Raw genomic sequence first — 24,613 nt, 5'->3', positions numbered from 1 at the left:
TTTCCGTTGTAGCGTTTGCGGACTCTAGCCACTCGACTAAGAAAGGCCTCATTTGCGTCTTCTAGATAACGAAATTCGAAGCGAGGATATGCCGAGTGGCCGATTTCGGATACATGTTCCTTTTTGCACAATACAAAAGCAAAAAACTACAAAATAATACCTTCGAAAACTGCTGCGAAGAAGATATACGGAAAATTATAATCGTAACCATAACTGTATGAAATATCAATTCCTTTATTTTCTCTTCTTGTTAAACAATTATTTCGGGACAACTTTGAGCTTTTATCTCTAAAACAAAATGTTCGCTACAAATCATTCACCAGAGTTGGATTAAAACTGCATAAATCGAATGTACCAATATGACAACACTAATAAAGTAACCTAATACCAGTCACACTGTAACCAACGAGTCCTTGTGAGGTAAAACGCAAAGTCTACAAATCAATGAACTAGTCTAATATGTAATGAGGGTAAACTTAATAAATCCTACCGCTATTACCACTATCCCAAATCTATCTTGTAGTTGCTAAGCCTTAAACCTACCTTCAATACCTGAATGCCAAAATATGTGCCTTCACGTTGTTATAGGAATATACTGTAATGTATCAGAGGAACCTACCCTAACCGTATCGAATTGCTGATTCGTTCTATATTTTTCAAAAACGAATTCATTAGAAGGTAATGGTTATTTATTGTGGTGTGGTGTACTGTAATTGAACTTTCTCATTTCCAATGCTTTCCCATGATCGACTATTTATTATGGAATATGTTTTTCTCTACTTATAAATCGATACAAATTATGCAGTCTTTGATTCCTAGTTATGTGTGTTTTTTTTCTGCAGCCAGTGTTATCGATATTCTTTCCCTATATCATACCACTGTAGTTTTTACTTCCTGCTGTTGTTGAGCTTGTGTGAATGCTGATGAAGAGATGACTTTTCTGCGGCCTAGGTACTCGCGAATACCTCCACTACATTTTGTGCTGTCCATAGATTAACACTTTTACCACAGACAAACAGACGTCACACTCTCATCGCTGTTCATCGACCAACTTTTTAACGATCGATTCGAATATCTTGTAGGTGGTCAATCGACCATCCGCAGCGCTCGCGTCGTTTTTGTTCGTGTTTGACGTTTACACATTACCGCCACCTGTTGGTCCATCGGCCAACTACAGTGTTTTCAACATTGGGCGTACATGTTTTCGCGACTATGATTTTGATCGCGATTTGTTCTAAGTGTTACGTCTGTTTCTCTGTGCTTTTACGGTTATTGTTAACAATTCATTTGTCCTTGCTGGGCTGCTAATTTTTTTCTGTAGCCGAAATCTTACATCGTTTTAGATGTAACATATGAAATAGATTTTCCATGGTATTTGCAAATATCATTTCTCTGATTCCATTTGTTTCCTGTAAATATATAAAAATGCATTCGATAAATTTGATTTGCCTTATAGATAATCAGTCTTGATTAGAAGATTAATTTGATTACTTGAATTAGTGATGTGAACTTTTACTTGCAAACAAAGTTGAATCCACTTGCTGGTTGAATTAATTTAGAATAATACACTTTTACATCAAATAATTAAACCCCCCCCCCTCCCTCCTGGCTGAAAAAAAAAAATCATATTCATTTAGTTTGCTATGAAGGTTAATATATGGTTTGAATTTTTCAAAGATTGTTTTCAGCATTTGTATTTACATAAAATTACGTCATGATAAACTTTTTCGATAATACCTTTCCATTTAAAACCCAGAGTTCTGCCAAAAAATATTCCAGGAAATCATTCAGAAAATTTTGCATTGTCTCGCCACATTTCTCAATGTATTTCTTCAGTATTTGTTTTTAAGTGATTTGTGTCATTATTGAATTATTGAAGAAGTTTTAGAGTTCACCAAACAATTGGACTTCAAACGTCAATCTAACCAGAAATCGTTCAAAGGTTTTATCAACAGTCCGCAATATATCTCGCGAGGGATCTGCCAGAAATGTGTTATGGAACTTAAAAGGCTTATACCAAGGATGTGCCAAGCTATCTTAAAATAAATTCATCCAGGAGTTCTTCGATGAATACGTCAAAGAATTTATTAAGGAATTGCTAAACATTTTCCTTCTCAGATTTTTTGATACATTTTTGCCTTTTTTTCTTCAGAGTTTATTCGTGTATTTGCTATTAGATTACCTCAAATTTCTTTACCGAGTCATCAGCAATACTTCAAAGTATTTTTTGGGATTGCATCAATCCTGAAAGAACTCTTCAAAATACAAGCATTTGCTTCTTGAATTGTTTCAGTTGTTCTAGAAAAGTACATGCTATGGTGTTTGGAGAGGTTGTCTTCAGTCATTCTTCAGCGTGTTCCTTTCGATAAGAAATTTGACAAAAAACATCTCCCAGCAGGGATTCTTCAAAAAAAAAAAAAAATGCTCAAGGGATTCTTCAAAGTGATTTGCCCTGAATATTTTTAAATACTATCCTAATAATTTTCCCAGCAACACCTATTCAACGTTCTAAAAGAAGTTAACATAATTCATCCAATCATTACAATTTGTTTAAAATATTTACCGGTATATTTATTCAAGCATTCCTTCTCAGATTAATCTTCGAATTACTTCAGGTATTACATTACATAAAAGATTAATTGGCATTTCCTGCAAAAATTTATGCAAGCAATGTTCTAGGACTTCATCGAAGATTTTTCCACGAATTAGAGTTCTCTTGAAGACTCATCAAAAAGTTCCTCGAATAATCTTATATAGATTTTGGAAATGTACAAAACTTTCTTCGGCAAATAATCCAATAAAGACGTTAGGCATAAGAATGTTAGGCATAAAGACATTAGGCATAACAGACGCTAGGCAAATAATACGTTAGATATAATGGACGTTTGATATAAAATAACTTTCTAGCGTAAAATTTCAAACTAGTCCTAAAACAGAAAATAATTAACTACAAGGTAACGATGGAAACATATATTTCAATTATAGTTAGCATCTTGAAATCCAGCTTGAACCATTTTTAAGTAGTCACCCGGGTAGAGGAGAATTGCAAAAGAATAACAAAACTTACCATTAAAATAGAATGTTTGAATAGCAAAATTTGTTCTTTGTTTGTTTGAAATAAAAGATAAAATAACAAAAATAATAACTAAGTTTATATGGCATAAAAACTAAATAATATCATATTTTGTCATTGTAATAACAAAATAATAGCAAAAATATAGGCAACCGTAAATAATAAAATATGTTATTATTTAGATATTGATAACAAAATAATAACTAAATGAGCTATTCACGAGTAAATCAAAATAATGGTAATTTTAGTTCTTTGACTTTAATATCTAAATTTAGCATGATTGAAAAATAAACTTTCTGCTTTCCTGCAAAAAACATTTGCTTTTTAAATCTTCAATGAATATCATACGAATAGTAAAATGAGCTATCATGGCAAAATATGATGTTAGTTTGTTCTCATGAATTATTTAAATAAAGTTTTCAAATATCAAAATAATGACATATTTTACTGTGATGACGATGTTTGTTATTCTTAAGATATTTCATGTTTTTTAATATTTTTACTATGATAGTATATTTTGTTATTGATTAGTTATTACATGACTTTCAAGTATAACATACCAACGACAAATTTTGCTATGATTGTGTGTTTTGCTATTGACGAGATATTTATGTCATATATCAATACCATAATAATGATTAAACAAGATATGATTGCAAAATTTGTTCTTATTTTACCATTATTTTGTTATGGTTGAGACGTGAAATTGAAGTGTACTTCATTTTAGTAAGCGATTCATTATTTGTGTTTTATACTCTTGCACAATGTAGACAAAAAAGTAGTCTTAGATCAAAAAAGAGAAAATCTTCCATGGAAGTATCAGCGGTTTCAATGCGGATGTTCCAAATTCTACATATTGTAAGTTCGGTCAATCGTTAGAAAATGAATTTCGCCGAAGTTGGATGTGTCTCGGAATCCATGCAAGATACCCTACTTCGGAAGTAGGGCGCATTTGAGCGCATTCCGATGCGAATCGAATGCATCACTTCCGAAGTTAGGTATCGCCCATAGGTTCTGAGAAAAATCAAAATTCGGCGAGGGACCATTTCTAACTTTTTACCGCGCCGACAATAACTCGAAGACAAGAGTCGCTGATGTGATTGGTGACATCACCATATTCAACAGCAATTTTATGATTGTGTGACAAACATCTTGGTATTATAAGGTAGTTTAGATAACCGGAAAAATGGGGGTGGGACATTTCGCATAAAGACGTTTCGCATAAGGACGTTTCGCATATTGACGTTTGGCATAATGAGAATTATATGCCTTCTTTAAAATGCTACCTGTTCTTGTATAAAACTGCTTTATGCGAAATGTCCATTATGCGAAACGTCCTTACGCGAAACGTCTTTAAGCGAAATGGGTCACCCCCCGGAAAAATGGTGACTATACCGGTCAACTACTGCCTGATTTTATGGACCCGAAAGGTATCGCAGGGCAACTGCAATACATAAAAATGGAATCAACCGCTGGTGTGATTCCTACGCTTATCCGTCGAAAAAGCAATCGGAGGTTCCATATTCGGGGCTTTTAAGGAGAAAACAAGGGCTTATCATACGTTCTGAAGGTGCGGAGCAAGAAGCAGTTTAACCGGCTGCTACGTATGACACAACTTCAGGATTGGACCCCGACACGGATTACGTAACATCCGTTCCTGAACCAAAGAAAGTGTGTTGTGACAAACCATGACTCCATTGGACTGAGTGAGGGCTACCTATTGGAACAACTTCCAGACCAGGGGGTTAGAAAAGTGAAAAGAATTACGCGACGAACACAGGGTGGCAAACGAGAGAACATGGTCACCATAATTCTCAGGATCAGGGGTACCGTCATTCCTGAACACGTGGTTTTTTGGATGGTCCCGATGTAAAACCGAAAGTATTACCCTTCTCTTTACACCAAAATTTTATTGCTGTAAACCAGCAAATTTTCGCTGATTTTTTTTTTGTGCTGTGAATTTAACAATCGATTCAGCAAAATGGCAACATAATTGTGTATCAGAACAATGTACCACTAATGGCTGCCCCTCTAACGAGGAACAATTCTTTACCTCCCTCGGCCCAGAGGCTACAAATTCCCACCTGTATGACATTTTGCATCGCTCCCGCTATGGCCCTCGAGCCTTGATAGTACCCGGATGCTCAACAAATCCTGGTGATGAGAAGTTTCGAAATTCCAACTCAACGGATTCTACTCTCGCCGGAGCGAGCGGTCGATAGGGATCTGATAAGCCGTATGTCACCGCCTTCGCAGACAATCAGTAAAAGGATCTTCGCGATACAGAATTTTCCATAATCTAGTAGCAGTAAAAACTGTCCCGCGGCTCAAATATCCTGAACATCGTTAACAAACATCAGCTTCTTCTCCTCAACGACGGTTCTTCTACATTCATGCGTGGGACCACAGAAAAGCGATCAAAGCATGACGAAAAGCGTTGAGAGCTTGCAAGCGACGTCCCGATATGCATCCAGACAAAACTGAAGCCATAAACGAGCTCCGCAACACCTGCCGTCAAGTTATACGAGAGGCCAAAGCAAAATCATGGACAGCATTCCTCGATGGCATAAATTATAGTCAATCCGCGACCGAGATTCGAGAGATTCGACCATTATTGAGGACACCTTGGCAGACTTTTCAAGGAGGCCTCGTCCATACAGCGCTACAATGAAACCTTCCTCAAGCATAATCCGACCGCTGCAATAGCAATCGTAAACCTGAAAATACCACCGGACCGAGGACAGGACTTCAACACTCCATTCTCCATGAAAAAGTTAGTCTTGCCCTTCGAAAGGTCTAAATAAAAATCTGCGGGTCTCGACGATTTTGGGTACCCAATGTTGAAGAATCTACCGCCTTGCGGTAAACGTCTTCTTCTCGAAAGTATCAATAAGGAATGGACTAATGGCACTCTTCCAGAACAATGGAAATATGGGTTAGTAGTCCTAATTCCAAAAGGAACGGGACCAACAAACATGGTGAATAATTTCAGGCCAATCACCTTAACCAGCTGTTTAGCAAAAGTAATGGAGAGGATGGTGAATCGTCGCTGACCGAATTCCTCGAATCTGATCGAAGGCTCGACCCCCGACAGCATGCGTTTCGTCCTGGATTCGGTATTGGCACGTACTTTGCTTCATTAGGACAGATTCTAGACGGCGCCATGAAACAAAATGAGCATGTTGAATTGGCGTCTTTGGATTTAGCCAAAGCCTACAATAGAGCTTGGATGCCCGGAGTACTGCAGCAGTTAGCTGTTTGGGGAATTACTGGCAATATGTTGAAATTCCTGCAAAATTATTTGTCGCACCGCACCTTTCAGGTTACCGTTGGCAATCGTCGATCTAAAACGGTACCTGAAGAAACCGGAGTGCCTCAGGGCTCGGTCATAGCTGTGACCTTATTTCTTGTAGCTATAAATGGCGTTTTCATGCGGCTCCCGGGGGCGTTTTCATTTTGGTGGACGCTGTCGACGTACTATTGTATCCAGAGCCGGATTTACATATGTGGGGGCCCTTTTTCCAGAAAATAATTTTAATACTTTAGAATAGACTATATCTCGATTACTTTTTCAAATCGACGTAAGCAACTTTCATACGGTTTTGAGAAAATTAATTAAGAAGAATCACAAACTTTCTTCTTAAACTTTTTTAAAATGAATCCCCGTTTTAACATTTTTTTACTGTGTACATAGCTTAAATTTTGCATACAATCAACTCGCGTTAAAACTCAAGGTAGTTCCTTTCACTTCCCACAAAAATTGTATAACAAAATGATAAGCCGTTTCAATCAGTTACTTACGACGTTTTTGTACCAGTGTAAAATCGACTCAAGTAGTGTTTTGTTTTGATTCGTGGTTAAGTCACTTTGTCTCCCATACAACGGAGCGGCGAAAGTAGCGGTAAGGTTGCAAAAGTGGAGAATCTTACTTTCGTCGTATTGTAATTCCGGAAATTAAACGTTCCAAAAGGGAAAAATCGAGTTGATTTAGAGCGGAACGTGTAGAATTTCGTCTACGAAACACGTAGGATTGATAAAGTAAGTTTGTTAACTTTTCTGACTTGAGTCTGTTTGAATAAGTCTTCGAGATATATTTTTAATGTTCTAGGCCAAGTTTTTCATTACTTGAAATCAAACCATTCTATAACGTTAACAAATGTTTTAAATCCATGATGAACATAAACCAATTTTAAATTGAAATTAATGTACCTAATGTTTTTTTTAATATTTTATTTATATTTTTAGGTTTTCTCTTTTTAATGTATTCGAACCCTCTCAGCAGAATTTCAATAGAGTATCAAAAAAGTACATTTGAGTACCTTGTACCTTTTATATCCGCTCTAATTGATTATCATTGAAAGATACGCGTTTTTTGACTACCACTTGAAGCCTTCTTCAGTGTCAGTTACTCGATTCCACTGACTGGTACAAGGTTGAGTACTACTAGTACTACTACTACTACGTAAACTACTTTTTTGATTCTCTTTGTAGATTTTGTATGTTTAGAGGTAAATGCAATGTTTTTGGGGCTTATTCAACACCAACATTCATTTAATGATTTCCTTCTTATGCTTATCCTATACAGGTTTTAATATTCAAGTTGTTGTTTGTTCAACTTTGCTTAACAATTTAGAGTAGAATAAATTGGTGTAAAGCTGGTAGTAGATCTTTTTTCTAGAGACTTGGTCTCTATTTTAATCAAAATGGTATCTGAAGTCTCTTTCTTCCTTATTCTGATCGCAGTGAATCCTGATACATGCTACAGACTCCAGCGAAAAAAATAAAGTCTTTACGTGGTTTTCCTAGAATTTCATCTCAAATGTCTCAACACTTCAAGAAATCTGTTAGTGATTTGTTCAGAGATTTCATATGGAATACTTTCAGCGACGCATACGAGGTTCTCTTCAGAAATTCTCCTACCAATTTTCCCAGAAGTTCTTCCAGCGATTATTCGAAGGATTTGTTCCAGACTTTTCTCCAGGAAATTCTTGTAAATCCTCCAGTAATTGCCTCAGGGATTACACCATTTTTTTCCAAAGACTATACTTGCAGTTCCTCCAGATATTTTTTCACTAATCTTCCAACTGAATTCTACAGTTGTTTCTTTAAAAGGTCTTACAAAGATTGTTTGAAGATGTTCTAAACGTAAATCTTGAAGGATGTACTATTAGTACTAAAATCGTTGTAAGAATCACCGGATAAAATCCTGGAGGACTAAGGACTTCCTAGTAAAATATCTAAAAGAATCTTTGGAGAAATTACTGATGATATCTCTTATGTAATTTCTACGGTTATTCCTAGAAAATCCATGTATTCTTAAGATATCCGAAACAAAACTATTGGAGGAATTTCTTAGGAAAATTCTTGAAGGAATTCCACGGGAAATATTCACTTGGAGAAATCTTCGGAATAATCTCTAAATCTTTGGAAAAATACTTAAGTTCTCACTAAATTTTGATTCTTTTTAGGTTACGTTTTGTATTTCTGTTCCCTGTTTGGTACATTTTCGGTCTCTTTTTGGTTCCGGTCTGGTCTCTTTTATTAAGCTAGAGGTTTCTAAAGTTCCTATATTCAAGGCACTTAAACACTACCAGCCCTGCAGTGTGATCGATAGAGTCACTTTCAAAATAAATATTTAAATAATGAAGTTCTATAACTTGATCTGTACTTATGCATTCGAATCTAGTCTTGAATATTGTTGAGAAAGCTTACGTTACAGTTGGAAAAGTCACGTTATAGAACGTTAGGAATTTAAGCAAAAGGATGACACTCTACTTGTTTATCCAAATCTTTTTTGCATCTTACTTAGTTTTCATTTCCGCGTGAAATTAACAAAAATCCATTCTGAATGTTCTAATATGATTTTAGTAATTTTATTTGAGTTTAATTGCATACATTTTTCCCATTATCCCGGATTTGTTTAAAAAAATAATTATTCAAATCACACGATTTCAAAAATTTTGTACAATTTCATTGATTCTAAGTACGGAGATGAACCAGCCATAGGGCTGAAAATCTCTTTAATAAAGATAATAATAATAATAATAAGTATTTGTAAAAGTTAAATTATAAATAATTTTGTCAATATTTGTGGGGGCCATGGCCCTCTCGGCCCCCCGTAAATGCGTCCTTGATTGTAGCGTATTGGTGACGGATAAGCACCAAAGCTAATCCGCAGGAAACTAGCCGTAACTGCCGTCGTTAAGAGGGCGACACGAAAAGGTTTTGATATAGCAGCTGAAAAATGTGCTAGATTGCATATCTGTGGGTCCAATCACCTACCATTAAGAAGACCAGTGACAATCAATGGAACTGCAATTCCAATGCGAATGGCCATTAAAATATTGGGACTTCCAAAACCATTTAAAAAAAAATAAAAGACAGCTATACAAACAGACTGAACCTTATCAGGGTTATATCTGGGCAAAGAACACGCAGTGATCGTACCTTTAGACTCCGTGTCGCTGATGCCGTTATCGTAGGCAAAATTTTGTACAGTAACGAAATCACCTGCCGAGCGTTCGACGCCCTTTTAAGCATGCTTGAGCCAACTTTCAATAAAACAATTAGAATTATCTCAAGCTTGTTGCCGTCCACACCAGCCCTTGCAGCCTGTTCGGAAGCAGGAATATTGCCAGTCGAGTACAAAACAGCATATGCACTCTGCAACCGAGCTATCGGCTTCCTAGAACGTACCATACATAGGTCCCGATCAAGCCAACCGTACCCTGTAAAGCGTGGCCAATTACCAGCTTCCCCCGGTGGCTGGGCTCCACCGCGTCGGGCCAAGAAGCTGGTTGGCAAAAGTTCCTCCTATCGGCAATCATATTGAAAGAAATGCCACCCCATACGAAGTGCAGGGCCACTTCAATGAGCTGATCGGAAGGAAGGATCCAAGAAAAGCAACTCTGTGAGCGCTTGCGTTTTTGGAAAGAACATTAGCGAATAGGGTCCTAAAGCCCGTTTAGTACCAAACGCTTAAGTTTAGAGCAGAAACACATGTTTACTCAATTTTTAAATGATTTTCGTTGGTTTAAGTAAAAAAAAAACATATTATTACGGTTTTTGAGATGTTGACACACCCTTTGGTTAAAACTCAAATTTTGGGAATATTTTGTTTTCCGTGTCCCTTCCAAAATGGCGGAAGCAGCAGCAACAACCGAGCACAATATCGATCTTGATAGTTACTGACTCAGCTAGTGCACTACAGGCCATCGAATCCCCGACGAATAAGCACCCTTTTATACAACGGATACAACGTATCCTGGACGAGAAAGAAATTGACGTACCCTTAATATGGGTACCCGGTCACTGTGGAATACACGGTAATGAACAAGGGGACCTGCTGACAAATCGGGGTTGATAAAGTCATCTACTAACACCCGAAGCATCGGCGGACGACGTAAAGCTTTGGGTTAAGAAAGTAATCTGGGACTGATGGTCTCTTCGTTGGCATCTAGATTCTAGACCGAACAACTTTTGCTAGGAAAATCAAACCCAATGTTGAATGATAGGACGACCCTGCATCATGGAGGAACTAAATTGTCCTTTCCAAACTAAGCACAGGACACCAGACTCCCCCATAATATGGAAGCCAAAAGGGGACGAGTTCAGAATATGGTGCGAAACCTACAACACCCACAACTCCGTCGAACATTTTATTGCCAGTTGTCCTAGCCTGGAGCTTTACAAAGAGAACACGGCATTCAAACAGCACTCAGTCGAGATGAAGAGAGCTGCTTAAATTTTTGAAGGATGCTAAAATTTATGACCAAATTTATAGACCAAGCACGCTAGCATGGAGCCCCGAGAGATATCCTTAACTGCAACAAGGAATGCCGAAAAAGCAATACGGAGACCAACAGGTACAGACCCCGCAAGTACACGGGACATCGGTATACCGGAAAAATTTGAAATTCCAATATCGAGAACCAGAAGAGAAAAACAATTACTTTTTTTTCTCAAAAACAGTTAGTTCCTACCCCCATGGTTTGTAACCAGGTTTCCTTTTTTCCTAAACAATCTCCTCTTTCTATCAATATGAGATGAACCAGCCTAGGGCTGAAAGTCTCAATAATTAAGAAACAAAAAATGTTCGCAATGATTGCATTTACTATATACGTAAAAGTCGCAGAACATGGTTTAGAAAATCATTCATTTCATAGGGCAAACACCATTGCTCACCTATTTTTTGTAGCATATCTTAGTCACTTTCATCTCAGCTTTTTGATGGTGGTCTCAGAATTCAAAACGAGCTAATGGTGAAAAAACAGTTTTTCTGACGAAATTCAAGATGGCGGTCAAATTTCTAAATTTAAATATAGACATATCATGTGCAGAATTAGGACTTGTAAAAAAATGGGCTTACTCGCAAACTATTTAGCTAGTTTGCGTACGAGGGGTCCACCAATTTGATATTAGCGAACAGTGAAATAAAATAAAAATTCTAACAATGTGTGCCGACTGCCGATGGCGGCCTGGTTTTAGCGAAAATTCCTTATTAGTTTCTTCACTTCCTTGAAAATTTACATCAATGCTTTTAGCATATATGTAAGTGCATCTTACTGCCTGCCGAGTTCTAGAAAATTTGGTTGATAAAAATCTCCTATGACGAAATGAGCAAAACGATCGAAAATAGGTAAGTTCCCCTATACAGAGTAGACATGTTAAGGTATTTAAAATGCAATAGTCAGTAATGAGGAATTATTTCGGATTTGTGGCATTTGAATCTAAAACCATTCCACGATACGAAAGTGTTCAAACAACTAGAAATACTACTATAGGTGCATTATACAAGGCAGTTGAAGATTACAACAATTTTGATTCACACTCAATCACACCACAATCATTATTTTCCACGCCATCACATTAGTTAACCATTCACTCATTCGAACGTTCCGAGCAGACAGGGAAGAGGCCAAAAAGTGATTTCTTCTATTCATATTGATTGGTGCTCTATAGGTTACTTATGATCATTAATCTACTGATGAATGAGAAAATTGTCCTACCTTTGTCTCTTGCATGACCGCAACAATGTTTAGGATGCATCAGCTACAAAGAAATTAAAGACGCGTAACCAAAAAAGAAAACCAAGACAAACGATATAAACAGTCAAATCTAAAATAAAACAAACTGCAATTTAGGTTTTTACCAATTTCATCTTTATGTTCCATTCTTTAATTTTTGTCTAAAACAATCATCTATACAGTTGCATCGTTTCTTGCAGTTATATATAATAAGTTCAGCTTCAGTTTTATCATTCGCTCTCTTTTGCCAGTGATTATTACTCTTCGCGCTTTTCTATTACAAAACAATCTACATAGTTAATCTACGTCCTCTATAGAATAGGAAAATTATAATAAAATATTAGAATTTCTTCACAATGATCCATTTCTGTCTCGTTTCACCTTTGTGTCATATAATAAAAAATAAGCAAATATTCCATCGGTAGAAAAATGTAAACTTCTATCTCTAAAACATGGACGATATTCACTTTCAGATATCTCGGATCTACAAACTGTCGAGACCGTTGGCTATTTTCTCATTTCTCTACGCTGGATAGGAGACACGGCACTGGTGTCTTTTCGTATCATATATTTGTTTCCTTGTATTATTGATTGTATTAATTGTGTTCTTTTCAACACCTATTGACACACCTATATTTTTGTAACATCTTATTTGAAGAAATTTAACAACGTAGAGCGCTCTTCCCTGTCTTTTCTTTACGATCGGTACCTGTACCTGTTCGGCGGGCCACATGTAGGGTCGGTTTGTAGATATTGCTGGTGTGTGATACGTTCTTGGTTCCTCCCTTCATTATAGTTCGCAAAATTTAGGGATACCGGCTCGTAAATAACCTCACATAAATGGCTGTAGTTTTGATAATTGTTTGAGATGACACAAGGTAATGGGGCTACCCTGAACGGCATGAAGTCGTTTGGCATAAGGTCGGTTGGCGTTGTCGTTTCATTATATGACCAATGGACGTTTGACATAACACATTCCATTTAGGAAGAAGGAGCATAACTATGAAATGATAATTTCATAGATGACCATTCAGTGTTTAAAATGGTTAAGCCAAATGGCTTTATGTTTAGCGACTTTTTTGCCATATGACCTCCCCACGAAGCTAACACGTATGATGGCTTTCTTTGCGAACATTCAATCCAGGTTTGGTAGTGTACAAGTTAATTGGACTAATAAAAGCCACCAAATGCGTCAACAGAATTATATCAATCTATTGTGATTCTAACAACAGTATGTCCAACAGTGTGGTTTACATACATAAATGAACAGCACAGTAAAAATTCATTCATTTATTTCACTGTTGTATCTATCACAAAAATGTTAACATCTGTCTTTCAAACAAAAAGGTTTCGCTTAGAAATAAATACAAAGGAAATAAAATTCAGATTTCTAAAAAAGCGTTAATTATGAAATTAAAAAGGAAGCAATGATCTACATTTAATATTGATGAATGGGTTTCTAAACGTAATCAGCCAGTATTTAAAAATAAGAGTAAAATGAATCTAGCAAAACAGGTTCTGAAACGAAAATGGTGTAACAAACAAGGGAATCCGCTTCAACTGAGTTTACTACTATGCGACTAAGAGTGTGTGTACCTATTATCAACTAGGTACTATTATTATTATGCTTCGTCTAAACGAAAAAGAACACATCAAGGGCAATTGGCATTGCAGCAGAAATACGCACTCTAGGTGAGAACCATAGTATCAATGCTGCACCAATCTACTTGATATGTAAACTTTCGTTCGGCATTCTGTTTGAATATTAAACTAACGCAAATTTAGATTAACATGTGGGTGTGTATGAGTGTGAATGATGTCGACATTATGTATGGGATGTACCGCTCTTGGAAAGAGCTCAATATCCTAATATTTCATTCGATTTCGCTACTTGGAATGAATCCGATGACTCCAGGAGAATAAATCAAAAACATGAATCTGAAAAATCCATTCTCAGAACGCGCTACGATCTCGACGTTACCAAAACACCGGCATGTCTAATGTGTGTATCTGTGAGTGTTCAGCACTATACAACATTGATCGTATTTTAAAACTACACAATTAATCGGCTTTAGTTGGTTAATAGCTGTACTGCTCCTCTTGCTCTATAAGAATGTGCCTTCTTCTACTTGTTCGACACTTCACAGTTCGCTTGTATATAATTGCTACAGATATACAGATGTTATCTGGCAATAAATAAATTCGCTCCTCATTTCTGTCCTGCTTTTCAGTATATCTCGGTAAAATATTCTCACTTCGAGAAAAAATGGAAATAATCGAGCAAAAATGCAAAACATACTTTCATACAATAACTGGTAAACATTCTCCCGACTTTCCCCTTCTGTGTGAAATTTCTAAATGCAATGAGCCCGTACCGTGCGAAGATGCGAGGTACACTTTACGGGGGGCGTGTACAAGGAAACGACGGAAGCTGCTGCAGGACGAGCATTTGCAGTTATAGGGAAATAGGATAGAAACGAGGGGGCGGTTTTGCTTTTACATCGTTCTCGTGTACAGGTAGACACAGAGCACACCGATACAGACACCGGCTGCAATGGTAAGAATTATTGACCTGCGCTTTTTCGGCGAATTGCTTTCCGATTCCTTCTGCTTGCGTTTGATTTCCCGAATCTTTTCCTCCATTGCGGACTGGCGCTCGAGTCGTTTCCGGCGGCGCAGCTCGGCGTTTGGTGATCTGTTTGAAGAAAGAAAAAAAAATAAAATGTAGGAATTGGCACGAAATGAAAATCTATTTTAATATGTTTAAGTTTCGAAGAGGTATTCAAAAGAGATTCTTCCTTATATATTGCAGAAATGTTGCGCCATCAGGGAAGTGGGACATTGACTCTCTTCAGGATTATTCCAGGAGCATTTCAGAAACTTTCAAAAGTACTGGCAAATTTTGGGATTTTTCGGGAACCCGGTACCCTCAGAGAAGTAACTACAATTCAAATAGTTCTAAACGCTGGTTTGTAACTTCGCAAACTTCATAGTTTTGCAAAAAAAAAAAAAAAAGAAATACCGTCAATGAATTCTGATGATATTGATTATCTTCTGGCATATTAAAGAACTTTTTCCATTTTTTTAGATGATACTAAATTTTAAAGTCTTGATTACACTACGCGCGCAATTCACGAACGTTTGTTCAAAAACACTGTTCATTATTTGCGCGAACTGTTCGAGGTTCTGTAAGACGATATTTTTGCCCATATAATTATTACACAGTTCGAACAAACATGTCTTCTGTTCCATGACTGTTGGTCGTAGCAAAAAAATGCTAGGAAGGAGGCACAGATACTACACACGAAATGTGACACAAAGTTTTTTCAATCTGCAAGAAAACTTTAGCTTGCCAACGACAATCAAGACAAACTTGATGAAAACAGCTAGTGTTTTTGACTGTGTACCTTCGATTTTTTCAGACAAACATGGAAAAAGGACCAAGGTTTTCTATGCATTTCATTTTAGTTTTTATTAGAAAAAATAAAATGATTCATATTTGAATACATTATATTCAATCAGAATCGTAACATTACTTTTGAATAAGCATGAATAGCCCTTAGTAGCTGAGATTCATTCTCGACGCTGTTTTGCAATGATATCTCATACGAATATACGTTTTGTGCAGCCTTTCTACAAGTTTCATGTCTTTACTTCATAGTGCGCTTTTAAAACACACAAAAACATTCGATTCAGCCCGTGAAATACTCATTTGGAAAACTTTTGTCCTTATGCCTATTATGGACCCTCCCGGAGTGAGTGTTAATTTTATGTTTTCTGTAGGGGGTCCATAATACGTAAAGGGTCAATAGCTGGCATCGACTCCCTATATTGACCAACAAGATTTTTAATGTGTTTAGAAAGCTTTTGCTCAGTTCCGATATTTTTTCATACGAAATATGAAGTTTTTGTTTGACTTATTATTGATTTTCAAAGAACTATTTACTATTGAACAACAACTAAAACTAAACTATTTGTTTTTTCGTCATTCAATTCATTTGAATATTTACAAAGAACCATGGGCAACTGAATTGCAGCAGGATTCTTCATATAAAATTTTATACGAAATAAATCATATGGGCAAACCAGATTAGACCTCAAGTAAAGTAAACGAAAGATAATGATAATGGTAATGCTCAAACATGCGGTAGATGAGCGTAAATATCCTTCGCTATATTTGAAGTCCATGAAATTTCTAATGCGAGGTTAAAGAAAGTGACAAAGATTATCTGAACACCTCTCATTATGGAAAAAATCGCGTATGGAACCTATAATCTTGCAATACTTACTGTCCTCTCTCTGGGCTAGACACTGCTTCCTCTCCGGCACTATTACTATTGCTGTCCACACCATTGGGCACTGGTGGCAGCGTCGCATTGGCATCGAACTTTTCTCCGCCACGATTGGATTCCAACGTCGATGTATTACTGTTGGCTGCCGTTGCTGTTGCACTGGTCGTCGTTGTCAATGTCGTAGATGTGGCCGTCGACGTTGAAGTCATTGCCGACGAGGACGAACTGGTTATCGTTGTATCGTCTAGCACGGAGCTTTCGATGTTATCACTATTGTCCTCCTCACTGTCATCACCGTTTTGGTCGCTATCGTTTTCCTCAATAAGCTCGTCCTCATCACTACTGGACGCGCCACTATCACCTGAACTGGTCGCCTCGTGTACCTTCTCCAGCGAGTCCTTAGGTAACGGTGGCAGCGGTCGATCCTTACTAATCTCATATTGCTTACTCTTTTCTAGGTTCACCAAATTGTTAACCATGTCCCGCTCGTTGCACGTTAGGAAATCTTCGTGGACACTTTCGCTGTTTGGAATCAGTGGCAACGGTTTCTGAGCGATTGTAAGCGAGTGCGATCGAGGTGGCGGTAAAGGCGGTGGGGTATCGTCATTCTCTTGATCCGATGTGACCTGATTATTGGTTGCCACCACCGACAGCTCTTCGAAATCTTCGAATGACTGGAAAAAGAAAGTTTGGTAAGTTACTTTTGGAGAACCAGGGGAGAACATTTGGCATTACTTACCGAATTATTCATACGCTTCATGCCTTCAATGATAGCTTGATATGAGAAATACAATTGATCTACTGTTTGTATCAGTCCCATGCGGTATCGCCGCAATTCCAGCAGAACATCTTGTACTGCCACCTTGTCTTCTCCTTCCTTATCGATCTTAAAGAATAAGACAAATTTAGTTTTTTCCCTTGCTTTTTGGATTATGTAACATTTCTACAAGATTTTTTCCCCAGAATGAATCGTTCCTCAAAATTCCTAGTGTAGAATCACACACAAATATTCAAAAATGTCCACAAGAAAATTCTAAGTAACGTTTTTTACAAAATACAACTGTTATATGAAAGGAGATACTTCAAAATACAAATCAACCTCATGGAAAGATTAAATTGTAGTGTGTTTCTATGCTTTTCGAGAGCTTTTGCTTAGGAGGACCATACTGTCCCTATCTACCCTAGTTTGGACTGTCCCTATCTACCCTAATTTTGGGCTGTCCATTAATTGCGTAAGGGCTTATGGAGGGAAAGGGGTTTAAGATTTCTAATGCACGAAATATTTTTTTAGTTTGCATACAAAAAGTCTTATCAAGGAGGACGAGGGTGTTGGAAGATGCTCAAAATTGTCTTAGGTAATTAATGGACAGCCTATTTCTTGAGGATCTCGTACTTGGATAATTAGTAATTCTGGGGAATGATTCATTCTTTGGAACGAGATTCTGGGCAGTTGAAACCTGAGAAACGGTGTTCGGGGGAACGACCTTCTTATGCAGCTTTTTGCAGCCATAACTCAAGTCGACTTACCAACACTAGACAGCAGTCTACCAAGCAAAACGTTCCGGACCGGCCGATTCCTGCACTGCAGTGAATGATCGGTGGACCTACATCCTTATCTAGCGCTCCCGACTCTCGAACCTCTTTCAAAAACTGCAAAAACGCCACCGGGGAACTGGGAATGCCAAAGTCCGGCCAAGTGGTATAGTGGAATTGTACAACTTCTCGTGTTTTACTCGATTCCATGTCAGTTAATCTATAGGTTTGTAATAGAAGAACGGGGAAATGCAAACATTAAACAACGCATCGTAATCGTAACAACAGCTGCTAGCACATGACACTCGAGCCTAAGTGACTCATTTCCTCCACGAGTGGGGTTTCCTCATTCACATATCAATCACACCCATTCACTTAAACGCAATCACCCGATCGTACACAGCCTTGGAAAGCAGAATCATAAACAAATATAACCGAACTTACCGGAACGTCCTTTTGCAGAAGTTTTTATACTCGACACACTTGACGTACTCGATTGCCAGCTGTACTTCCGGGAGTTCCAATTTGTGCTCTTCGCCAATCTTTTCCGGCCAGTACAGGTGGCACTTGATCTGTTTCTTTTCGATTAGTTTGTTCAGCATCAGTATCGCCCGGGAATTGTATTCCCACACCATGAGCCAGAAGTGTCCAACGGTGAGCGGTAGCGGACCCTGACAGAGGATATACTTTCGCTCGGCCCGTTCCATCTGAAACGATAGGACGAACATAGTTGATTAGTAGATTGATACTGAAAAAATGAAGATTAAATTCTATGAAACTAATAAATCATTTTGATTGCCGTTGTCAGCATAATATATGTTGCTACGAAGTCGAGTTCTGGGAATCCAGGTGGCCAAATATCAAAAGCGATTTTCTCAGAATCAGTTCAACAATAGCAAGTGCTAACGAGCCATAGCCAACGGGATCTGACAATTGTAGATTTGGATAAATAACAAATCAGGGAAGTTTCCACCTTCTTTAAGAGCTTTAAAAGTATAAAAAATCTTTGATTCGGTATTCCCTCCCCTTGGTTATGCGACCTTGCCGCGATGGGAGGGCATAATCCATTAGCCCATATGATGGAAACCAAAGGCGTAACCTGTAGTGGTGGTATCACATTTTGGCATTTGTTGCTTAAAGCCGCGTCATAATTCATATGGCATAGACGCAATAATATCTCGGATGTGATCCAACGGACATTCTGCGTCATTGATAGAATTGATGCCCATTTCAAATAATTAATCTATTCGAAGTGGACATTAATACTATTGGTGACGTTCAGTTTGCCTTTTGCTAACCAGAATGATCCGTAGCCACTCTTACTATTAGCTAGCTAGATACATCGTTATCATATACGACGTAGGGAATACTTAGGAACTCTTAGGAAAATGACTAGTAGATTCACTGAGTAGAAATAAGTGGCGACAATCTTATTTTAATATGGTTTTTACATTGCCATAATAAGAAATACCTGTAACAGCGGTATAAATAATCTAATTCCAGCTTCATTTTCGCAAAATTTACAAGTAGAAAGTAGGCGTTGTGAAGCATTGCATTTGCCACCGAAAAGTGAATCTTGTAGGAGACTGTAATAGAAGCCTAAGGTAACTTTACTCTTCAATATACACTATAAAAATGACTATGGAAAGTAAGACGCTGAGATCGATCATTAGGATACACTTGCTAGTTTCGAAAAATTGTTGAACAGTCAAGGAAAGCGACTTTTTTCTTTAAGGATATATGAACGTAATGACCAATAAATACTTTCAACAACAAAAAATGAAATTAACTAGAACTACTACTGAACAGCCTAATTTTGTTAAGACTTGACGACACTTGACATTTAAGACTCTAATCTTACGTAAAAGACAATAGTAATCAGAATAGCACTTGAAAGACAAATTATTCAAAACCATTTCGACTAGACAGTATTAGTAATGCACTACTATTTCAAACAAATTCTACACTACTATTTCAAACAAATTCTAATGGAGCTGCTGATTTTCATAATGCTTCCTTTTCTCAGAAGCAAGGGAATATGGGTACTTTTCAAAAATTACCACGTCACAATACTAATAAAAAACAGTGTTCATGTGGGCGCCATTGCCTAGTCCGTCTGAGTATTGGTCCTGGTAGAGGGGAAACTTGGCGAAAGCCAGACCGAGGGTTCAGCCTTGACAAGTTAAGCTGTCAGGCAGCTCCAACTGAATACCATACAAAAAAAAAAAAAAAAAAAAAAAAAAAAAAAAAAAAAAAAAAAAAAAAAAAAAAAAAAAAAAAAAAAATCTTTGATTCGGTATTATAATGTGAAACATTTAAAATTCAACAGTTTCTCAGTTTGTTTTTTAATGTAATAGTAATTACAACACTATTGGCGACTAAGTGCTTGAAAAGAAGGAACTTTTGAGACCTCATGCCTGAATAAAACAAAAAGTTACCAAAAAAGGCTTTGAGGAACATCAGCTCTTACAGGAAGTCATTCAGACTTGGAATTCTGATAATTAACCTGAAGTGTACGATTTCATAAATAAGATAGGCGTCGCAAGGGAGCGACAAGATTGAAATTTTATTAGGTGGTGAAAATTGATCGAGCCATTTAAATGACCGCTATACCTAGTCATAACAAAAATAATATAAAACAATCACGGTCGATACCTTCTCCTATGTATTTGAAATTTGGCTAATAAGAAATGCAATTCAAACTGTACCATGTGGTGACTGGCGGGAAGAGCACACATGATAGGGACAAACAATCTCTGACTGCGTGTTAATTCCCAATATCAGTCATCGATCGATAGAACCGTTCGGGTGATTGCCTTCAGAATATGAGCACATTGAAGCCTCTTGTATTTTGCCTGTGTTGTTAGCAAAGCTCAAAGTTTTGAGCAAACTCTTCTCCAGTAGAGAAGCTAGGTAGATTACAGGACGCTTCGATGCTTACTGACTTTAAAATGACATGCTCAATTTTCACCACCTAATAAAATTTCAATCTTGTCGCTCCCTTGCGACGCCTATCCACCTATTCATTTCCATCATTTGCAAAAATCTTCTATAGACTCCCTTTATCTTTGAGTCGCATGACCGCTATAGACATAACAAAAATAATAAGAAAATTGAAGTTTTTTTTTTAATTTTACAATAAAGCCCTCATGTCAAACACTGTCGAATTCTTTTTCTATGTCTAGAAAAGCAAGACCAGTAGAATAGCCTTCAGATTTGTTGGAACAAATCAAATGTGTTACAAATTTGATGAGTGGTCGAATGTCCATGGCGGAATACGAACTGTTCATTGTCAAAAATAGTTTTTTCGTTGATGTAGACCATCATTCTGTTCAAAATGACCTTTTCAAAAAATTTACTGATGGAGGAAAGCAAACTGATTGGACGATAGCAAGAAGCATCTGCAAGATTTGTGTATGGTTTTTAAAATTGGTACAGCCTTAGTATGTTTCCATTTGTCAGAAAAATATGGCAATTGAAAACATTTGTTAAATATATCAACTAAGAATGAAAGCTACTTTCTGGAAATTTATTGATGAGGATGTAGAAAATTCCCTCATCGCCAGGAGCTTTCATATTTTTGATTTTTTTAATAATAGGGGTACCGGGGGCAGTATGGACACCCGGGGCAGAATGGACACCCCCTGTATCTTTGCATAAGCGAATACTTTTACACTTTAAATGCAAACAATATTTCAGTTGCCTGTCGGAGGAGTAAATTATCCACTAAAATTTCAGAAAAAATGTTCAAAACATTGATTTTAAATAGAAATTGAGCATGTTTTTATTTGGTTCGAAAATTATAACATTCACACCTCACCAAATAAGGTTTCAGAGGCAAATGACTGCAAGTTGACCGATAATGTAGCTCTTGATTGAATCTTCAATTATTTATGCTATATTCAAAAATATAGTAGATTTTTTTCTGGTACTTTAAGACATTGAAAAACTTATATAAAAATTTCTTATACTGTTGGGGCAATATGGACACCGGGTGACAAAGTAGAGCTGACACTTCAAAGAGAAAATAATATAACTTCAAATACCGTAAAATGGGGTGTTAAGGACTCGTGGAGTTTTAAGGGATTGAACTTCTCAATCAAGTTCGACAAATCACAGAAACCTCGAAAATCGATATATAAGTCATCTGAAATGCTCGATTTGTTCAGAGGATTGTGAACTGCATTATGTAATAGGAGCTGTCTATTAATATGAAGTATTGTGGTTTCTAGAATTTGAAAACCTTTCAAAACATTTTTGTTCGAATTTTATGGGCTAAATACATTTGTCTACAAAACCATGAAATACATTTTAGAAAAATTCACGAGTGAGGTAGAAGATAAGGAAATTTAATTGAGATCATAGTACAGACAAGAACTTCATAAAATTATGTCTGGGTTTCGGTTTTTAGAAACTTTTATGAAAAAAGTCTCGTTTTGAAAATAAGTGGGGTGTTAAGGAATTATCTATTCTAACTTTTCTAAGTAACTAAACTCATTAAATTTATGCCGTATTATATTTAAATACAGTTTTGAGTTGTTCCGTCAAGTTGAACTACAATGTAAAGTTAAAGGATCTATTTAGTAAGTCACTAAATATCTCCAAAAATGACTTATTTCAAAATTTGATAAAATTGGTAGGAAAATCTAAATAAAAACTGATTAATGTGAATATGGTTGTTTTATGATAATATTTTCATAAGTTGTTCCATCACATTGGAGAAAAGTTTGCATATAGGAATGATTATCTTATTTGAAATGGTTTTGGAGTTATTAATTCTTTTAAGTTTTGAGATTTATTGGCGTAATTTCGGTCCACGGGTTACATTAATAACCAATCGTTTTGATTAAAGCCGACGTTTATTTGCTCATCTTCAGGGCAAAATACAATTTACAAAAATATATACTATTTGTCTAGTCAAGTCCGAAACATTAATTAATAGTACTTACATCATTGATTTGTTTTTAAGTCAAGTGGGTTTGAACAAACATTGATTGAACGGCTAACAACATTACACTGCAATTACAAATAAATTCGGACATAATAACTTAACTCACATAATTTTAATTTGAACAGAGCACAAACTTACACAGCTTTCACCCGAGCACATCTAAACAGGTTTGACCTAAATTACGCCAATAAATCTCAAAATCAGTCTAAACGGTCGATATTCCATCAAATTCTTTTAAGTATTACCTAGGTCCTAGATAAACAATTATAGTATAAGGTTATTTCCGAGCTTTTTTTGGAAAAATATATAGTGTGTGGTATAGTGTGAACGATTCCGCTCTGTATTGGAAACTTTTTGTTAGGATTTTTCCCGATCATGCCACTGGGTGTTACATGCAAATCCGTTATTTGGTGTGGTGCTTTATTTAAAAGGCAAATTAGACACTTACCCTATTCACACTTAAAGCTTGTTGAAATTATCTATCTTTTGACAAGTCATGACAAGATTGCTCTGCACTGTTCTAGAATACGAGTACTGCACATAAGTATAAAAATCTTTTCAAGACAATTGTGCGATGCACTGATAGCTTGCTTGAAAATAGAATCAATAGGTATGAGAGATTTAGCAGTTAAAATAAAATGATTATCGTTTTCAGGAGTTCCAACTTGAATTATATTGAAGTAATATCATCTTTAGATTTAACAAGACCTTTAGAGTTGAAGGGACACATCAACGATGTTGACCAAAATAATATTTTTTTGCTGTTGGCAAAATATAGTTTTATATACAAAGCTCAAATTCCTTTACACCCCATATTGCATTTTCGTCAAAAATCACACATTTTTATGATTATCTCAGAAATCTGCCATATGATCGTCTTCATTGTAATTGGCTTTTGATATACACGCCGGAAGAATGGTAGGACTGTATTTTGTTCAATTATTGGTATACTAGAAGTTGCTCGAATTTTAAGTGGAATTTTTTTTTTCATCCCTCAACACCCCATTTTACGGTACAAAGTTATCCAAATATATTTAGCATTCAATGCAATGATTATGAAGCGGAACCACAAATCAGTTGAAAATTGTCAATTCTTGATCAAAACTAACCTGGAAGCAATATTGAAAGCATCTTTACGAAAAATGTCGTAAATTGGTTTTAATCATGTTTTCAGTGGCACAGTGACCTGTCACTATGGTTTCCTGAATATGAACTTCATTTTTCGAGGTTTTGAGAACGATCGCGGGACAATTTTTCTATAAACATTAGGGTGTCCATACTGTCCCATGGGGGTGTCAACTTTGCCCGCTAGCTTGATGGCGACTATCAAATATAAGCTTTTTTAAAACCTATTTATGAAAACAAAATATTTTTTTCCCAATTATGCAACCATGTTTAACAAATGCTTAAGAACTCTAAAAAGCATACTGCACATAAAAAACAGTATAATATTCATGTCCTCACAGTCAAAATAGGCAAATTCCTTAGGGTGTCCATACTGCCCCGTATCCCCCTAGTTCTCACTTCTTCCAAATTAATCTCCCAGGAATTTTCGAAAACGTTTTCTTGATTGAGAATGTTTTCGAAATCCTTAGTAACTTGATTTTCTTTTGGACTAGTATGTCCTAATTTAAAATTGTGCGCGCTTTCAAACTGCATAGCAAGTTTTAGCTTTTTAGCAATTTAGTTATATTTCTCTGTCAATGCCGGTATTGCTCTCTGAGGTTTTTCAAACTTT

At 36.6% G+C, this 24,613-nt stretch overlaps 1 protein-coding gene across 3 annotated transcripts in view; it reads right to left on the bottom strand.

Moving 5' to 3' along the window:
• Window positions 1-214: 214 nt before the first annotated feature.
• LOC5572983 (tyrosine-protein phosphatase non-receptor type 61F) overlaps window positions 215-24,613 on the bottom strand; it is a 59,710-nt gene continuing 35,311 nt past the window's right edge. Inside the window, exons 3-9 of one of the 3 annotated variants that reach the window (XR_002500239.1) lie at window positions 18,369-18,631; window positions 17,919-18,144; window positions 17,131-17,277; window positions 16,389-17,065; window positions 14,672-14,794; window positions 1,268-1,409; window positions 215-1,006 (exon numbers count right to left, since the gene is read on the bottom strand). Coding sequence is in view for 2 of the 3 variants with exons in the window: in XM_001654257.2 (XP_001654307.2) it covers window positions 14,596-14,794; window positions 16,389-17,065; window positions 17,131-17,277; window positions 17,919-18,144; window positions 18,369-18,631 (1,512 nt within the window). In the remaining variant the exon portion in view is untranslated. Of the gene's footprint in view, window positions 1,007-1,225; window positions 1,410-12,211; window positions 14,795-16,388; window positions 17,066-17,130; window positions 17,278-17,918; window positions 18,145-18,368; window positions 18,632-24,613 lie in introns of those variants that run through there. The other 2 variants (XM_021843594.1, XM_001654257.2) reach the window with 2 other exon arrangements.

The sequence above is a fragment of the Aedes aegypti genome, chromosome 2, assembly GCF_002204515.2.
Source record: "Aedes aegypti strain LVP_AGWG chromosome 2, AaegL5.0 Primary Assembly, whole genome shotgun sequence".
Taxonomy (NCBI): Eukaryota; Metazoa; Arthropoda; class Insecta; order Diptera; family Culicidae; genus Aedes; species Aedes aegypti.
The sequence above is the reverse complement of the archived record's forward strand: the minus strand, read 5'-3'. Positions and strand labels throughout refer to the sequence as shown.